Genomic DNA, 12453 nt, shown 5'->3' with positions numbered 1-12453 from the left:
ATAACCGGCAAGACCAAATCGGATCCATCATTCGCATCACATCTTCAAATCAATCATCAATCATCTTTGGGTTCATCATCAGTGACAACACAACAACATTAAGAACATGAAAACCACAGTGCCATCGTCAGTTACTCGTCGTCATCATCATCTTTGGGTTGTCCTCAGCGACAACCTCAACAAAATTAGAACAATGGAAACCACAGTGCCATCGTCAGTTACATCGTCGTCATCATCATTTGGGTTCATCCTCAGCGACAACCTCAACAACATTAAGAAACAATGGAAACCACAGTGCCATCGTCATTACATCGGTCGTCATCATCATCATCTTTGGGTTCATCCTCGCACAACCTCACAACTTAAGAACAATGGAAACCACAGTGCCATCGTCAGTTACATCGTCGTCACATCATCAACGTCATTCAAAGCTTTGTCACCAACTCTTCCAAGAGACCACACAAGAACACCACTGTCACAGAGCGGAGTGGCTCATTCAGCAGTGTATCTCAAGACTCAACCGACAGCCTTAGGGTATATCCAGTATCTCTATCACTCGGTGCCTCCCCTCTTGAAGCAGTGGGTGAGCAGGAACCCGTGGGTGCCATCTTTGACACAGACTGTTGAGAAGATAACCATCACAGAGGGTCTAAATCGTGGTCTGGTGGATTCCATCACTGCCCAGAGACTACTGGAGGCCCAGGCCTGCACTGGAGAATGTGTTAATCCCAAAATGGCAAAAGGTTAGGCATCCAAGAGCCGCCCGCCAAGTATCATAAAAGACAACATGGCCTCTAAGCTCAAGCTTGCGCAGAAAGCCTACGTTGGCTTTGAGGATGTAAAAGTCAGGAAAAAGATGTCTGTCGCGGACTATGAGGAGATGTGGGTGCCATATGAGCAGGGCAAGGTTCATGGAGTTCCAGTTTGCGACAGGAGGGCTTATGACCCAGAAGTGGACTGTAGAAGATCCTTAGATGAAGCTTTGAGAAATGGCTGGCTGGATTAAAAGCAGCCCGAAGCTGCAAAACCTCAACCATCATTCAAAGATCCTAACCTGCCCCAAGAGCAAACTTAAGATCTCTTAACAGGAGGCTCTGGATAATTGCTTGTGGAGGAAAGAACTGGGGAAAAATGCTCCAGGCATCATCCGTTTCTTCCAGAGGAATCAGCAGTCCTTACAATTTTCTCCTCTGCCCCAGGATCAAGGACGGCGCCAGGAGGTGGCTCAGAGACAGGCTCTGCAGGGCACATAGACTTGGGCTCCCCCAGCTCATCTCGCTACAGTCATCTAGCTTTCTCTCCTTCTCCTCATCCATCAAATAAATCAAGAAAAGAACACTGCACCATAATCATTCTTAAAAATGAACCAGAATTTGTGTAAGAATATTTGATGTGCAGAAAATAACTTTGGAAAATGTGTTTTGTATGTGGGTAAAAAAAAAAAAAAGATTTATAATACATACTTTAGATTTTAGCTTCGGTGTTTGCTATGCTTTTAAATGCTAAGTTGCTGTAGTTCAAATGAGGATGAAAATAACATGACAAGATATGTTTGTGTGAAACAGACTAAGTATTTATTGGAACCATCTTGTATTTGATTGAAAATAAAATGTATAAAATAATTATTGGTGTCAGGATTAGAAATGTTCTGGCTGAAACATCAAGTTTATTTTTTTCGAAGTCTTCATGAATGTTCATTTTATAAGTCTTTGCATTGGCAACATAAAATGGTACAGTATATTACATTCAATTTACTTGTGTTTGGAGGGGGAGGGATTAATGGTTGGTTACATATATTCTATTTACATGCTACTTTATTTTTTTTATATGAATCATACTGCGAATTCACACGTATGTTTTTTTTCTTGCTGTTAGTGCTTCTGGTTTTGTAGACAACTTCTCAAGATACAAATAAAAGCTAACCATTTGCTCATGGATTCATGACTTTCTCTTTTCATGGACAGAGAGATAGTTACATGTACGATATCATAGATATTCCTCAGTTTGTAGGCAGTTATAAGAGCCCACAGCTTGAAGGGATCTTGTCTACATCATAACATATAAATCATAAAATGATACAAAAGGATATAAAAAATATGTTTTTAGTTATTGTTGTGTAGAATTGCTGAAGTCAAAGGTCAATGTGTGAGGTCAGGAAGAAGAAAGTGTTCAGGAGCCTCTGATGTCTTATGCTGTATATTTTTTGACGCTTGGCCAAGGAGAAGAGAGACACTCTCAAAGTTCATCAAAGTGCCTGAGTCGGCTCCATTCTGCCCAACTCATCTGGTGGACGACTTTAAACCCCAAGATAACACCACAAATACTACACGCCCAGAATTAGTCAAAGAGAATGTTTTACCATGGAGGTTTATTGTCAGCATATTCTAGTCTGAGACACAGATGCTGTTTACGCAGATGAACACAATCACAACAAGCTATTATTCTATGAAGGCAGCAACAGGTCTCGCCGACCTGCCACCACAGTGTTGAGATAGACTGCACCCTAGTCAAAGCCAAACAATTAATACTGCGAGGACCTCAAGGCCCACACGTGACCTTGTGTAACCTAAGGAGAAAATTCCCAAAATGAAATCAAATAAATATGAAAGGACAAGTTTTAATTGATTGTTAGTCACCTGAACAATGCTTGGCATCATGTTTTCAATTTTGTTTTGAACCCAACTGCTAGACATTAATTGAACATTCCCCATCCTGTTTCATATGTAGTTCCTGCTGGACTAGGCTTGTGTGTGGAGACTTTACTTGAGGAGAATAATAAATTTTTAAAAACACTTTAAATTGTAAATTTGTGAGTGTAGATGTGGTTTAATCTAAAGTATAAAAGGTTTGATTAAAGCCGTGAACCCTCCTCTGAGAGAATGGATCACAAATGGGGGGGGAGAACATGACACGGGCCTTCAAAATAAGCACATGTATCGTGTCTCGTTATTTTTACCGCAGACCTCGGAATTTCCACCTCATGTTCCAGATGTGGGATATTCTGTTTTGTCGTGAGTTAGTTTTCACACTGATACTATAGCATTAGTAAACAATAAACAGTGATTTTATTTCGACAGCGCTACCCGGAAGTACTTCGTTACAACACACAGCAGCTGTTAGCATGTAGCATGTAGCATGCAGACAGACTGTCAGGTGAGTTTATTGTTTTTTGGGCCGTGCTCCAGACCAGGTGTGTCACCTGGTGTTCTGCTCGTTAATGTTACCGTCACAAACGTGGCTCGCACGTGTCGGGCTGAAAGGAGCTGACGTCAACGTGAGCTCAGAGCTAAAGCGTCAAACAGTTGAGAAGGAGCTTTAACAAACTTTAGCTCTTCATTCTGCTGATAACTAACATTTGTTATGTACTCAATAGAATAACGACTAAATATAAGTACAGAGTGTTTAGCACAGGTAATGACGACATTAAAGGTGTTTGTGTTCAGGGGCGCTGCCAGGAATTTGGGGCCCCATGACATAAAGAAACTGGGCCCCTCTGTGCAGCTGTTGTCCCCACATCTCCAGACCTACTTATCAATCAGAAGCTCTACGGAAGCCCTAAAAGGCCATACATACAACAACATTTTATTCCACCGTTTTCCGGTGATAACGAGATAATTAATTTGAGAAATGATAGTCTAGTGCGGGGTCCCCAAACTTTTTTCGGTGCGGGCCACACTCAACTTGCTTTCTGTGATGGGGGGCCGGGGTCAGTCTATAACTGAAATATGATCAGTCCCACCAGGATTTCACAGGCCTTTTTTGAAATAGTTGCGGCCTAAAATCCCTGGTGCATGGGTTTTCAAAAAAATTGCGTTAAAGTTGCTTTTTACGTTTTTTGTTGCGGGAGGAAGTGAAAGTTGCGATAAATTGCGATTCGACAGTCGCGGAGGGCCGCAGACACTAAGTCCACGGCCCCGGGAAGTGGCGAGGTCCAGGCAGGAGGGCGCTGTAAAGCGCGCGGCCGGAGCCGTGAGCCACCTTCGCCCCCAACCTTTCCAAGTTGAATCCCCCGGCAGACTGCGCTGGAAGTCGATCACGAGCAAGTCCAAGTCGGAATATACCATTGTGTGAGGGATGAAAATTAGCTAGTACTGTAAATAGTTCATAAATAAGGTAGATTTTAATTAGAATGCCAAGCTTAATCATTAAGTGTGGATATTTTATAATAGGAAAATGCAATTTTGAAAAACAGGCCATGTTTAGAGGGATTGTTTGGGATCGTTAAGTGGGCCACTCCAATTGTTTAGGCGGGCCGGATGTGGCCCGCGGGCCGTAGTTTGGACACCCCTGGTCTAGTGTATTAAATCAAGTGCGCCCGTATTACAGAATGTATGGCAAATGCATGTAGTCCATGATACAAACCTATTGCTCTACTGTAAAATCCCTTTGATCCATAATTTCTGACAAAGGTTGATACACTTGATCTCAGGACTGGAGTGAGGATTAACCAAAGTGTATCAACCTTTGTCAGAAATTATGGATCAAAGAGATTTTACAGTAGAGTAAATATTGCACATAATGCCTTTTTAAATTAAAAATAAAGAACTTTGAGGATAAATTTCTCCAAAATGATACAGTAAATATGCTTTAATAGTCTAAGATCAAGTGTACAAACCTTTGTCAGAAATATGGATCAAAAAGATTTTACAGTGGAGGTTTGCTCGCTCGATCATGGACACATGCATTTGCCATACATTCTGTAATACGGGCGCACTTGATTTAATACACAGACTATCGTTTGTTTTTCTCGAGATCTCGAATTAATTATCTTGTATCGCGGGAAAACGTACGTATGTAATGCCTTTTAGGACTTCCGTATAACTCTAATTAAAAGGCTTGCAATTGTTTTGCGTCTTGTAGTTTAGCAACAATATTTACTGCTGGTGATTTGCACATGCATGCAAGTCTGCATACGGTATGCAGTTTAGATTAGATTAGACTTTATTCATCCCATCATGGGGAAATGTAGTTGTGACAGCAGCAGAGGAAAGTGTAGCATAAACTACAGAATTAGAAAAAAGTAGAAAAACAGACAGAAAAGTAGAAAAACAGACAGAAACATCTATAACCTACAATAAACACGGAAAACAATCAACCTTCAAAACAGACAAGTACTGAGGATAAAAGTGGCATGATAATAAAAAGAGTATTGTAATGTAAAGTGACCATAGTGTAAGAAATATTGCAAAGAAAGTGACCATGATACAAATAATAATATTAGTGCAGTTCACTACAAGATTAAAAGCCACCATAAAAATGTGCTAAAGTCCATTTTTATTTAACTTTTACTGCCCAAAACACATAAAAACAAAGAGATAATGAAATTAATTATCATATTTGAAACATATATATACTCACTGATGATGGTTTAATCATTTTATATTGGTGTTTACCTATTTTTCGGGGCCCCTGTCAGTCGTGGGCCCCTAACTTTTCCCCCCCTTTACGGCGCCCCTGCTTGTGAATGTCGACCAGGTGTCATTGACCAGGTGTAATTATGGCGGACGACCCTCAGAGGAACTTCCGCTCTGCTTACTACGAGAAGGTCGGCTTCAGAGGAGTGGAGGAGAAGAAGTCTCTGGAGATTCTGCTCAAGGACAATCCTCTGGGTGGGTAACGGCTCGTATGTGCCGACATGGTACTGTCCAAATATTGTGGATGTAAATCAGTTTTTGTCTCCTGACAGATCTAGAAAAGCTGAGCACCTTCAGTCAGAGGTTCCCCCTCCCCTCCATGTACAGGATCCATGTGTGGAAGGTATTATTGGGTAAGACGTACACACATATGTATCACAGGTGTGATGTTCTGTTCCTAAACTGCTCAGTAAACAAACTCTCCTGTTCCTGCAGGTATCTTACCACCACACAGTGACTCTCACACTCTGGTCGGAGGCTACAGGAAGGAGCAGTACCAGGACATCCTGGAGGCTCTGGAGGTGATGAGATACATCAACTCTTCCACGCCGTCCACCCACGTCTACCTGCGCATGTTTCAGCTGGAGAGCCAGGTGCTCCCACGGTGCTCCGAGACCTCCCCGCCGGTGAGATGAGTAATAAAAAAGACAGCACAGGTTTTCAGGGTGTTTTTGAATCAGACACTGGTATGTTGGAGTGACCTAGACAGTAAAGAGGAGGTGGTGGGTCCTGACCTAACTACCAGGTTTACTCCACAAGCTTCGAGCGTCTCAAAGCGAAGTGAAGCGGTATAGTTTATTTTAAAGATGTTTACTCGAAGTGCATTCAGATAACTGCCACAGTCATGAGCAAACGCCGACATGAAACATGCACAGCACAGAGGACTTTGTAATTAATAATAATGAAACATCTGAACGTCTTAATGTGGTTTGTGGCGATGGATGTTGGATTGCTTGGCTGAGAAAGAAAACTGAATGAAAGAGGAAAAAAGTTCACAAACTCTTGGACTGATTCAGACCGGAGCAAACGAACCAAAGGTGTGGAAACGCCCTCAGATGCTCAGCTGATGATCTGATGCAGAAATCAGATCAGATGGGAGGTTGTAGGAGCAGAAACACGAGTGAACTGAGCTGTAGAGGAGTTTGGATGTGGCTGATCATTTTTATTTCTTATGAATCCATCAGCATTTCTGGGCTGGGCGTCGTTCCTCAAATCCTCATCCGTCTTACTTGAAATGCACGTGAAGTCTGACCACTGATATATTTGTTTTCGGTGATAGTAATGTGAGATCTGATTGTTTTTAAAGAAAAGTATATTCACTAAAGCCTCGTGCTGTGGCGTTCTGTTTAAACAGCCCACGAACATTTGAAGTTAGCGCCGACACATTGCGGGTAATACTTAAAGATTTATGTTAGGACATCACTTACACTCTGTGTGTTTAGTTCCACATCAGTAACCGACTAAAGAGATATATTCAGCGCTGTAATTAAACACACACACAGTGTGTCCACATCACCCTGAATACGTCTGTTTTCAAACTACGTGTCTCACAATTACTTAAATATGTTGTAATATATGAAAGGAACAGGTGTGTGTGTGTGTGTGTGTCTAATGGAGCAATTTCTGAAATCGGTCCGGTATTGAGCGAGACAGCGCCGCAGCCACAGAATGAGCTGTAATGTGTGATCCTCCGTCAATGCACGTTCACTCAAAGTGTTTGTTTTTGCCACCGGCGGGCTGAGATTATTCTAAATGTCTGCCCACATTATTGAAAGGATCCGCACAGAGATGGATGTTTGATGATGCAGAACACGGCAGCTGGTGGTTAACGGCCGCCTCGATCGGTTAGGTTGTTATCTCGCGTGAACACGTCGGTTCAAACTCAACAAAGTCGCACAATAATAACACAAACAAACATGCGGAGGCAGCGGTGGACCAGCAGCTTCTCAGAGGCTGCAGCGCTCTCGCTCAATCCTGAGCCAATTTCTAAAATTGTTCATCGTTAGTCACTCAGACACAAAAACAAGTCCAGGTTGAAAAATTCCTACATTAAAAAATATTACAAAAGAAAAACTATCCACTGATTTTAACAAAAATATTTGATCAAATCAAATGAATTAAAGTATGAGACACACTGCAGCTCATGTCCCGTCATGTCGATGTTTTTCAGGACGAAGAGAACGAGGACTTCCTCTCCATCAGTCGGGCCATGGAGGAGATCGTAGACGATCCCATCGACTGCTATTGGCTGATCAAGTGTTTCGTCAATCAGTTCCACATGAAGTTTGGAGACTCTGTGCCACATCTGGTAAAAAAAAATAGAGTGTAGTCAAAGATACAAAGCACACGAGGACTCCTCGTGCAAATTTGGTGCATGAAACGTCAGAATTCACAAAGTTCTCGTGAGTTTCGCTTCACGTTATTTTTGGATCTGCGTCATTGAGACGTCGTCGTTTCTTTTCTGTTTCGCAGCCAAAGAGCCTGGAGCATTATCTGAGTCAGGAGGAGCCTCGACTGCTGAACCATCTGAAGAACAGCGGCGCTCTGGCTCAGCTGCCGTACGGCCTCTGGTTCAGACGCTGCTTCGCTGGCTGCCTGCCCGAATCCAGCCTGCAGAGGTCAGTTCACCCCGTCACATCATCACAGGTTCACTTCTGTTTTCTGTTTTCTATCATCAGCAGACGAGATTTTATAATACGTTGACTTTTATCTGCTACACAAACGCATTTCAAGACGCCTCAGACTGCTGTTGAACCCTGACTAATCATAGCGTGCTGTCTTTTATGACATACATAATTAACTGAAGTGGTCAGGCAGGAATGGGCTTCGTTCTCCTCATCTTTATTTGAATTACTTTGTGCTCTTGTAGGTTAATCTCATGGAGCAGATTGTAAACTTCTACCATGACCAGCGCTCGTGTCCTCACATGTTGTGCTATTATCAGGCTGATAATGTGTTGCTACAAAGAGATAAAAAAGCAACAGCATGTGTGAATTTCAGTGGAAACCTGCTACACACAGCAGAATCAGCTTAAACCTGTTTAAAAGCTAAAGATTCAGCTTCTGTGTGTTGCTCGAGCCATCACAGACTTAAATTCTTCATACCAGTCGAATGAACCGAGCCCCTTTCGTTATTTTCAGGGTGTGGGACAAGGTGATCAGCGGCTCCTGTAAGATCCTGGTGTTTGTGGCCCTGGAGATCCTGCTGAGCTACAAGATCATGCTGATGGGCATAAACCGGCCCGAAGGCGTGGTCAAGTTTCTGTGTAATGTGAGTAAAAAGACATCGCAGGGAACCCAAATAAGAGGCGCTTGTGTTGAACTTTTAAATTCCCCTCCTCCTCCAGATTCCTCAAGAAAACACGGACGCCATCGTGACGAAAGCCATCGACTTGTGGCACAAATACTGCGGCACCCCGATGCACGCCGTGTAGCCACGCGCCTGGAGGTGAACTGCTTTCCCCCGGGTGCGTACCAGAACTTGCTCTTAACTCCACCGAGAGACTAACTTCGGCGTCAGCTGGGATTCGTCTCTGCATGACTGAACCGAAAACTCATCACAGGCGACTTTGAATTAAGCCCGGAGAGGACGATTCCCCGCTGATAAACAAGAACACTGGAGACATGGACTGCTCATCAACGTGAACGCACAAGAAGACAAAGAAGCATAAACTTATTTTTTAATAAGTTTCTTTCTTTAAGAAACTGCATACATCATAGAAGACACACAATAAATTAATACTCACATGCAGTTTTTTCTGCTTTACAAAAAAACATTTGAAAAGTCTCGCTTACTTTCTTTGCTATGTACAAGTCTTCATAATTTTTCCTTTTTTTTTTTTTCTCCCAAAACATTTTTAAACATACAAGAGACAGTAACGTTACTGACGCTTGTACACACACATACATACATTCACTCACACACACACACACACACACAACACATCAACCAGTTCTCCCGGTAATTTGCCAATTCATGAACCGAATGTCGACTGTAAACAATAAAAAGAAGAAAAAAGAAAACATAAGGTGGCAGGGTTTTCAGATTTTGTTCATGTCAGACGATAAAAAAATGAAAAAAGAGACTTCCTCCTCGTGGTTCAGCGGAGAGTTCGGCAACATTTTACTGTGTCTACAGATAATATTCTAGTAAATTTGGCAACTTTTGAAATCCCTGTAAACGATACTGTAGGCACAGTGACACAGTGCGTTACTGAACTCTCAACAGCAGTCACTCTGGGATGCGTTCAAGATTTTCCAGAGCAAGTCGAGCTGCTTTGGTTTTTAAAATGTGGGGGGTCTGAAATGTTTTTGAGCTCTTGAATGCAGCCCATAAACAGACGGACAAATGAGGGAAATTAAAAAGGAAAAATCTGGAATTATTGCTCAGTTGATTGGTGTGTATGTGTTGGGGTTTTACTGGCTTGCAGAGAGTGTTTTGGGATTTTGATTCAAATTTTTTTTTTTAACGACATTTTGGCTTTTAGATTCAGCTGCCTGCGACAGCATAAGCTGCTGTCAATATTTGAATTCCTCTGGCAAAATGAGAAAGCGATCGTTGAGATGTCATCTGTGGAGTGCCAACGCAAGCCTCTCCCCGAGGAAAGATGAAGTCACGTCGAGAAAGGAGAGTGAGAACCTGGTGAAAGGCAAGAAAAACAAAAAGTCCCATCTTCACCTCCTGCTGTTCACGGCCTCGAAAATTGGCACAGATTCTGTGTTTGACGTCCAAAAAAGCAAAGAGTGCTGCAAAGTAAACAGATCGCCACCTCTTCAGGGTGAAAAAAATGACAAATAAAAGCTTTTGAATATCAAGAAATCTGTAAAATCTCCGCTGAGGGGAGGTGCCGGTTGAGAGTTTAATCCATCTGTACGTCTCTTAAGTGTTTGCTCCCGTTTTTCCGTGACGGCCGCAGCACGCAGGCTGCGTTCGTGTCCGTGTCCATGTCCGTCAGTTTGACGCAGACGCTGGAAAAAAGGAGCAGGTAGCAGTGGGAGGGCAGCAGGTAGCAGGTCTGAACACCCGAGGCTCAGTGTGGGAGTATAAAAACCACAGCCGACGTCTGACCGGATCATTTTATGGCCGATGGAACCTGCAGGGAGAAACCATGACGACAAAGTGAGCAACGTCTCAGAAATATCTCAATAAACACTTGATGGGCTGACATTAAAATCTGGTGCAGACTTTTCATTGAGCAAGATCAACCCTGAGGTGCATGCTCAGGTTGATGAATCATGCAGATTTCAGCCTGCTTCTGTTTCTGAAGCTCTCTGCAGAGCGGGAGATATCACGGCTGTCAGAAAATTCCCAGACTCCGACTTACGAGGAAACTAATTTGAACAGTTTTCACACTCGGCTGCTCGTAATTATGGTCTGAACAATGTGACGAGAACACAGCGCAGGTACAGCCGAGGCAGACACGGCAGCTCTGTCCAAGTCTAACGAGGTAATCTGAGATTTCATAAAACGGCTGTCACACAGAGGAGAAAGACTTTTAACTTAACTAGAGCTGCAACAACCAGTCAATTAACAGATTAGATGTTAACTATTTAATTAATCAGCAATTATATTCATAATCAAATAATCATTTTGAGTCATTTTTTCAGAGAATTTTAATTTAATCATCTCAAATGTGAATATTTTTTGGTCTCTTTAGTCGTCGGTAGCAGTAAACTGAATATTTTTTGGGTCACGACGTCACATTTTCTGAAATTTTTGACCAACTAACTAATTGATTAATTGGGAAAATGATCAACAGATTAATCCATAATTATTTTTTCTCCTCCTCTGATGATCTAAGAGGAGCAAAGTTGTCAATAGTCGCCTCCTAACTTTGTCTTACCTGGTAAAATGACGGCTCGACTCATGCACCTCCATCTCTGTGCTTTTAAACTCGTTCAGCTCCTTCCTGATGGCAGCCTGAAGCACACACACACATATTTACATGCAGTACACATGAGGAGATGAATGTTTGAGTCCAGAGTCAGTGCAGGATTGTTTGGGTTTGTTGTGTGTGTGTAAATGAACCTTATCAGCAGCTGTTAGCCGGGTCCATGGCTTGTCTGCTCTCCTGTCGTAGTCCTGAGCCTCTGCCACCTCCACGTAGTCACTGAAGCGGATGAGGATCTTCGCCTCCCTCAGCTCCTCGACTGTGGGCCTCTGGCTGAGCTAGAGGAGGAAAGAAAGGACCAAGGAGGCGTCAGTCCCTCGAGCTAAACCTGCAACATGCACGCTGAGGAACAGGCGTCTGCAGAAAGCAGCTGATGTTCAGAACATGTTAGTGACTGAGAGTAGCTGCTTCATTTCTATTGGCTGCTGTAGAAAACATGGGAACACCCATTTTTTTTCTGTGTATGTAGATATTAGAGAACTGTAATGCTGCTATGGCAGAAAAAAAAAAAGTTCCACAATTTTACATTTTTAAAGATGTAAAAAAAATATTTTTTTTTCCATGATTTATTTTGGAAGATTTTTTATTTTTTATTTCGATAGTTAAAAAAAAAGTTCTTTTAACTATCGAAATAAAATAAAACATAATAAACTTTGTATTTCAAGTTAAATAATTAATAAAATACTACAAAGCACAAATAAGTCAAATTTATATTTTTAAAAATGTTTAAAAAAAAAGATTTTTTTGATAGTTTTTTGAAGATTTTTTTATTTTGACAGTTAAAAAAACGTTTTTTGATGATTTTTTAAAAAAGATTTTTGAAGATTTAAAAAAAATTTCGATAGTTAAAAAAGAAAGTTCTTTTGACTATCGAAATAAAAAAATATTAAACTTTGTATTTAAAATTAAATAATTAATAAAATACTACAAAGCACAAATAAGTCAAATTTATATTTTTAAAAATGTAAAAAAGAAAATCTTTAAAAACTGTCAAAAAAAATCTCAAATTATGATTTTTTTACTATGTCGAAATTAAAAAAAAAAATTTTTATTTGAAAAAGAAACTTAAAAAAAAAACAAATTCAAAATCGCCAAAGGTTTTTTTACTATATACATGTTTTTTATTAAATCTTCAAAAAAAATGGTTTT

General features: G+C 41.3%; 2 protein-coding genes across 7 annotated transcripts in view; one reads left to right on the top strand and one right to left on the bottom strand.

Moving 5' to 3' along the window:
* Nucleotides 1-9173, top strand: part of tbc1d7 (TBC1 domain family, member 7) — a 10514-nt gene extending 1341 nt beyond the window's left edge. Inside the window, exons 1-8 of one of the 4 annotated variants that reach the window (XM_027290143.1) lie at nucleotides 3172-3302; nucleotides 5417-5609; nucleotides 5687-5767; nucleotides 5850-6040; nucleotides 7585-7722; nucleotides 7887-8032; nucleotides 8555-8684; nucleotides 8761-9173. In XM_027290143.1, coding sequence (XP_027145944.1) covers nucleotides 5498-5609; nucleotides 5687-5767; nucleotides 5850-6040; nucleotides 7585-7722; nucleotides 7887-8032; nucleotides 8555-8684; nucleotides 8761-8847 — 885 coding nt within the window. In that variant the 5' untranslated portion in view covers nucleotides 3172-3302; nucleotides 5417-5497 and the 3' untranslated portion in view covers nucleotides 8848-9173. Of the gene's footprint in view, nucleotides 1-3171; nucleotides 3303-5416; nucleotides 5610-5686; nucleotides 5768-5849; nucleotides 6041-7584; nucleotides 7723-7886; nucleotides 8033-8554; nucleotides 8685-8760 lie in introns of those variants that run through there. The other 3 variants (XM_027290144.1, XM_019277489.2, XM_019277488.2) reach the window with 3 other exon arrangements.
* Nucleotides 9174-9869: 696 nt separating this feature from the next.
* Nucleotides 9870-12453, bottom strand: part of phactr1 (phosphatase and actin regulator 1) — a 44135-nt gene continuing 41551 nt past the window's right edge. For all 3 annotated transcript variants that reach the window (XM_027290141.1, XM_019277508.2, XM_027290140.1), the window contains exons 12-14: nucleotides 11442-11582; nucleotides 11257-11333; nucleotides 9870-10506 (exon numbers count right to left, since the gene is read on the bottom strand). In XM_027290141.1, coding sequence (XP_027145942.1) covers nucleotides 10491-10506; nucleotides 11257-11333; nucleotides 11442-11582 — 234 coding nt within the window. In that variant the 3' untranslated portion in view covers nucleotides 9870-10490. The remainder of the gene's footprint in view (nucleotides 10507-11256; nucleotides 11334-11441; nucleotides 11583-12453) is intronic.

The sequence above is a fragment of the Larimichthys crocea genome, chromosome XVII, assembly GCF_000972845.2.
Source record: "Larimichthys crocea isolate SSNF chromosome XVII, L_crocea_2.0, whole genome shotgun sequence".
Taxonomy (NCBI): Eukaryota; Metazoa; Chordata; class Actinopteri; family Sciaenidae; genus Larimichthys; species Larimichthys crocea.
This window is presented reverse-complemented; position numbering and strand designations above follow the sequence as displayed.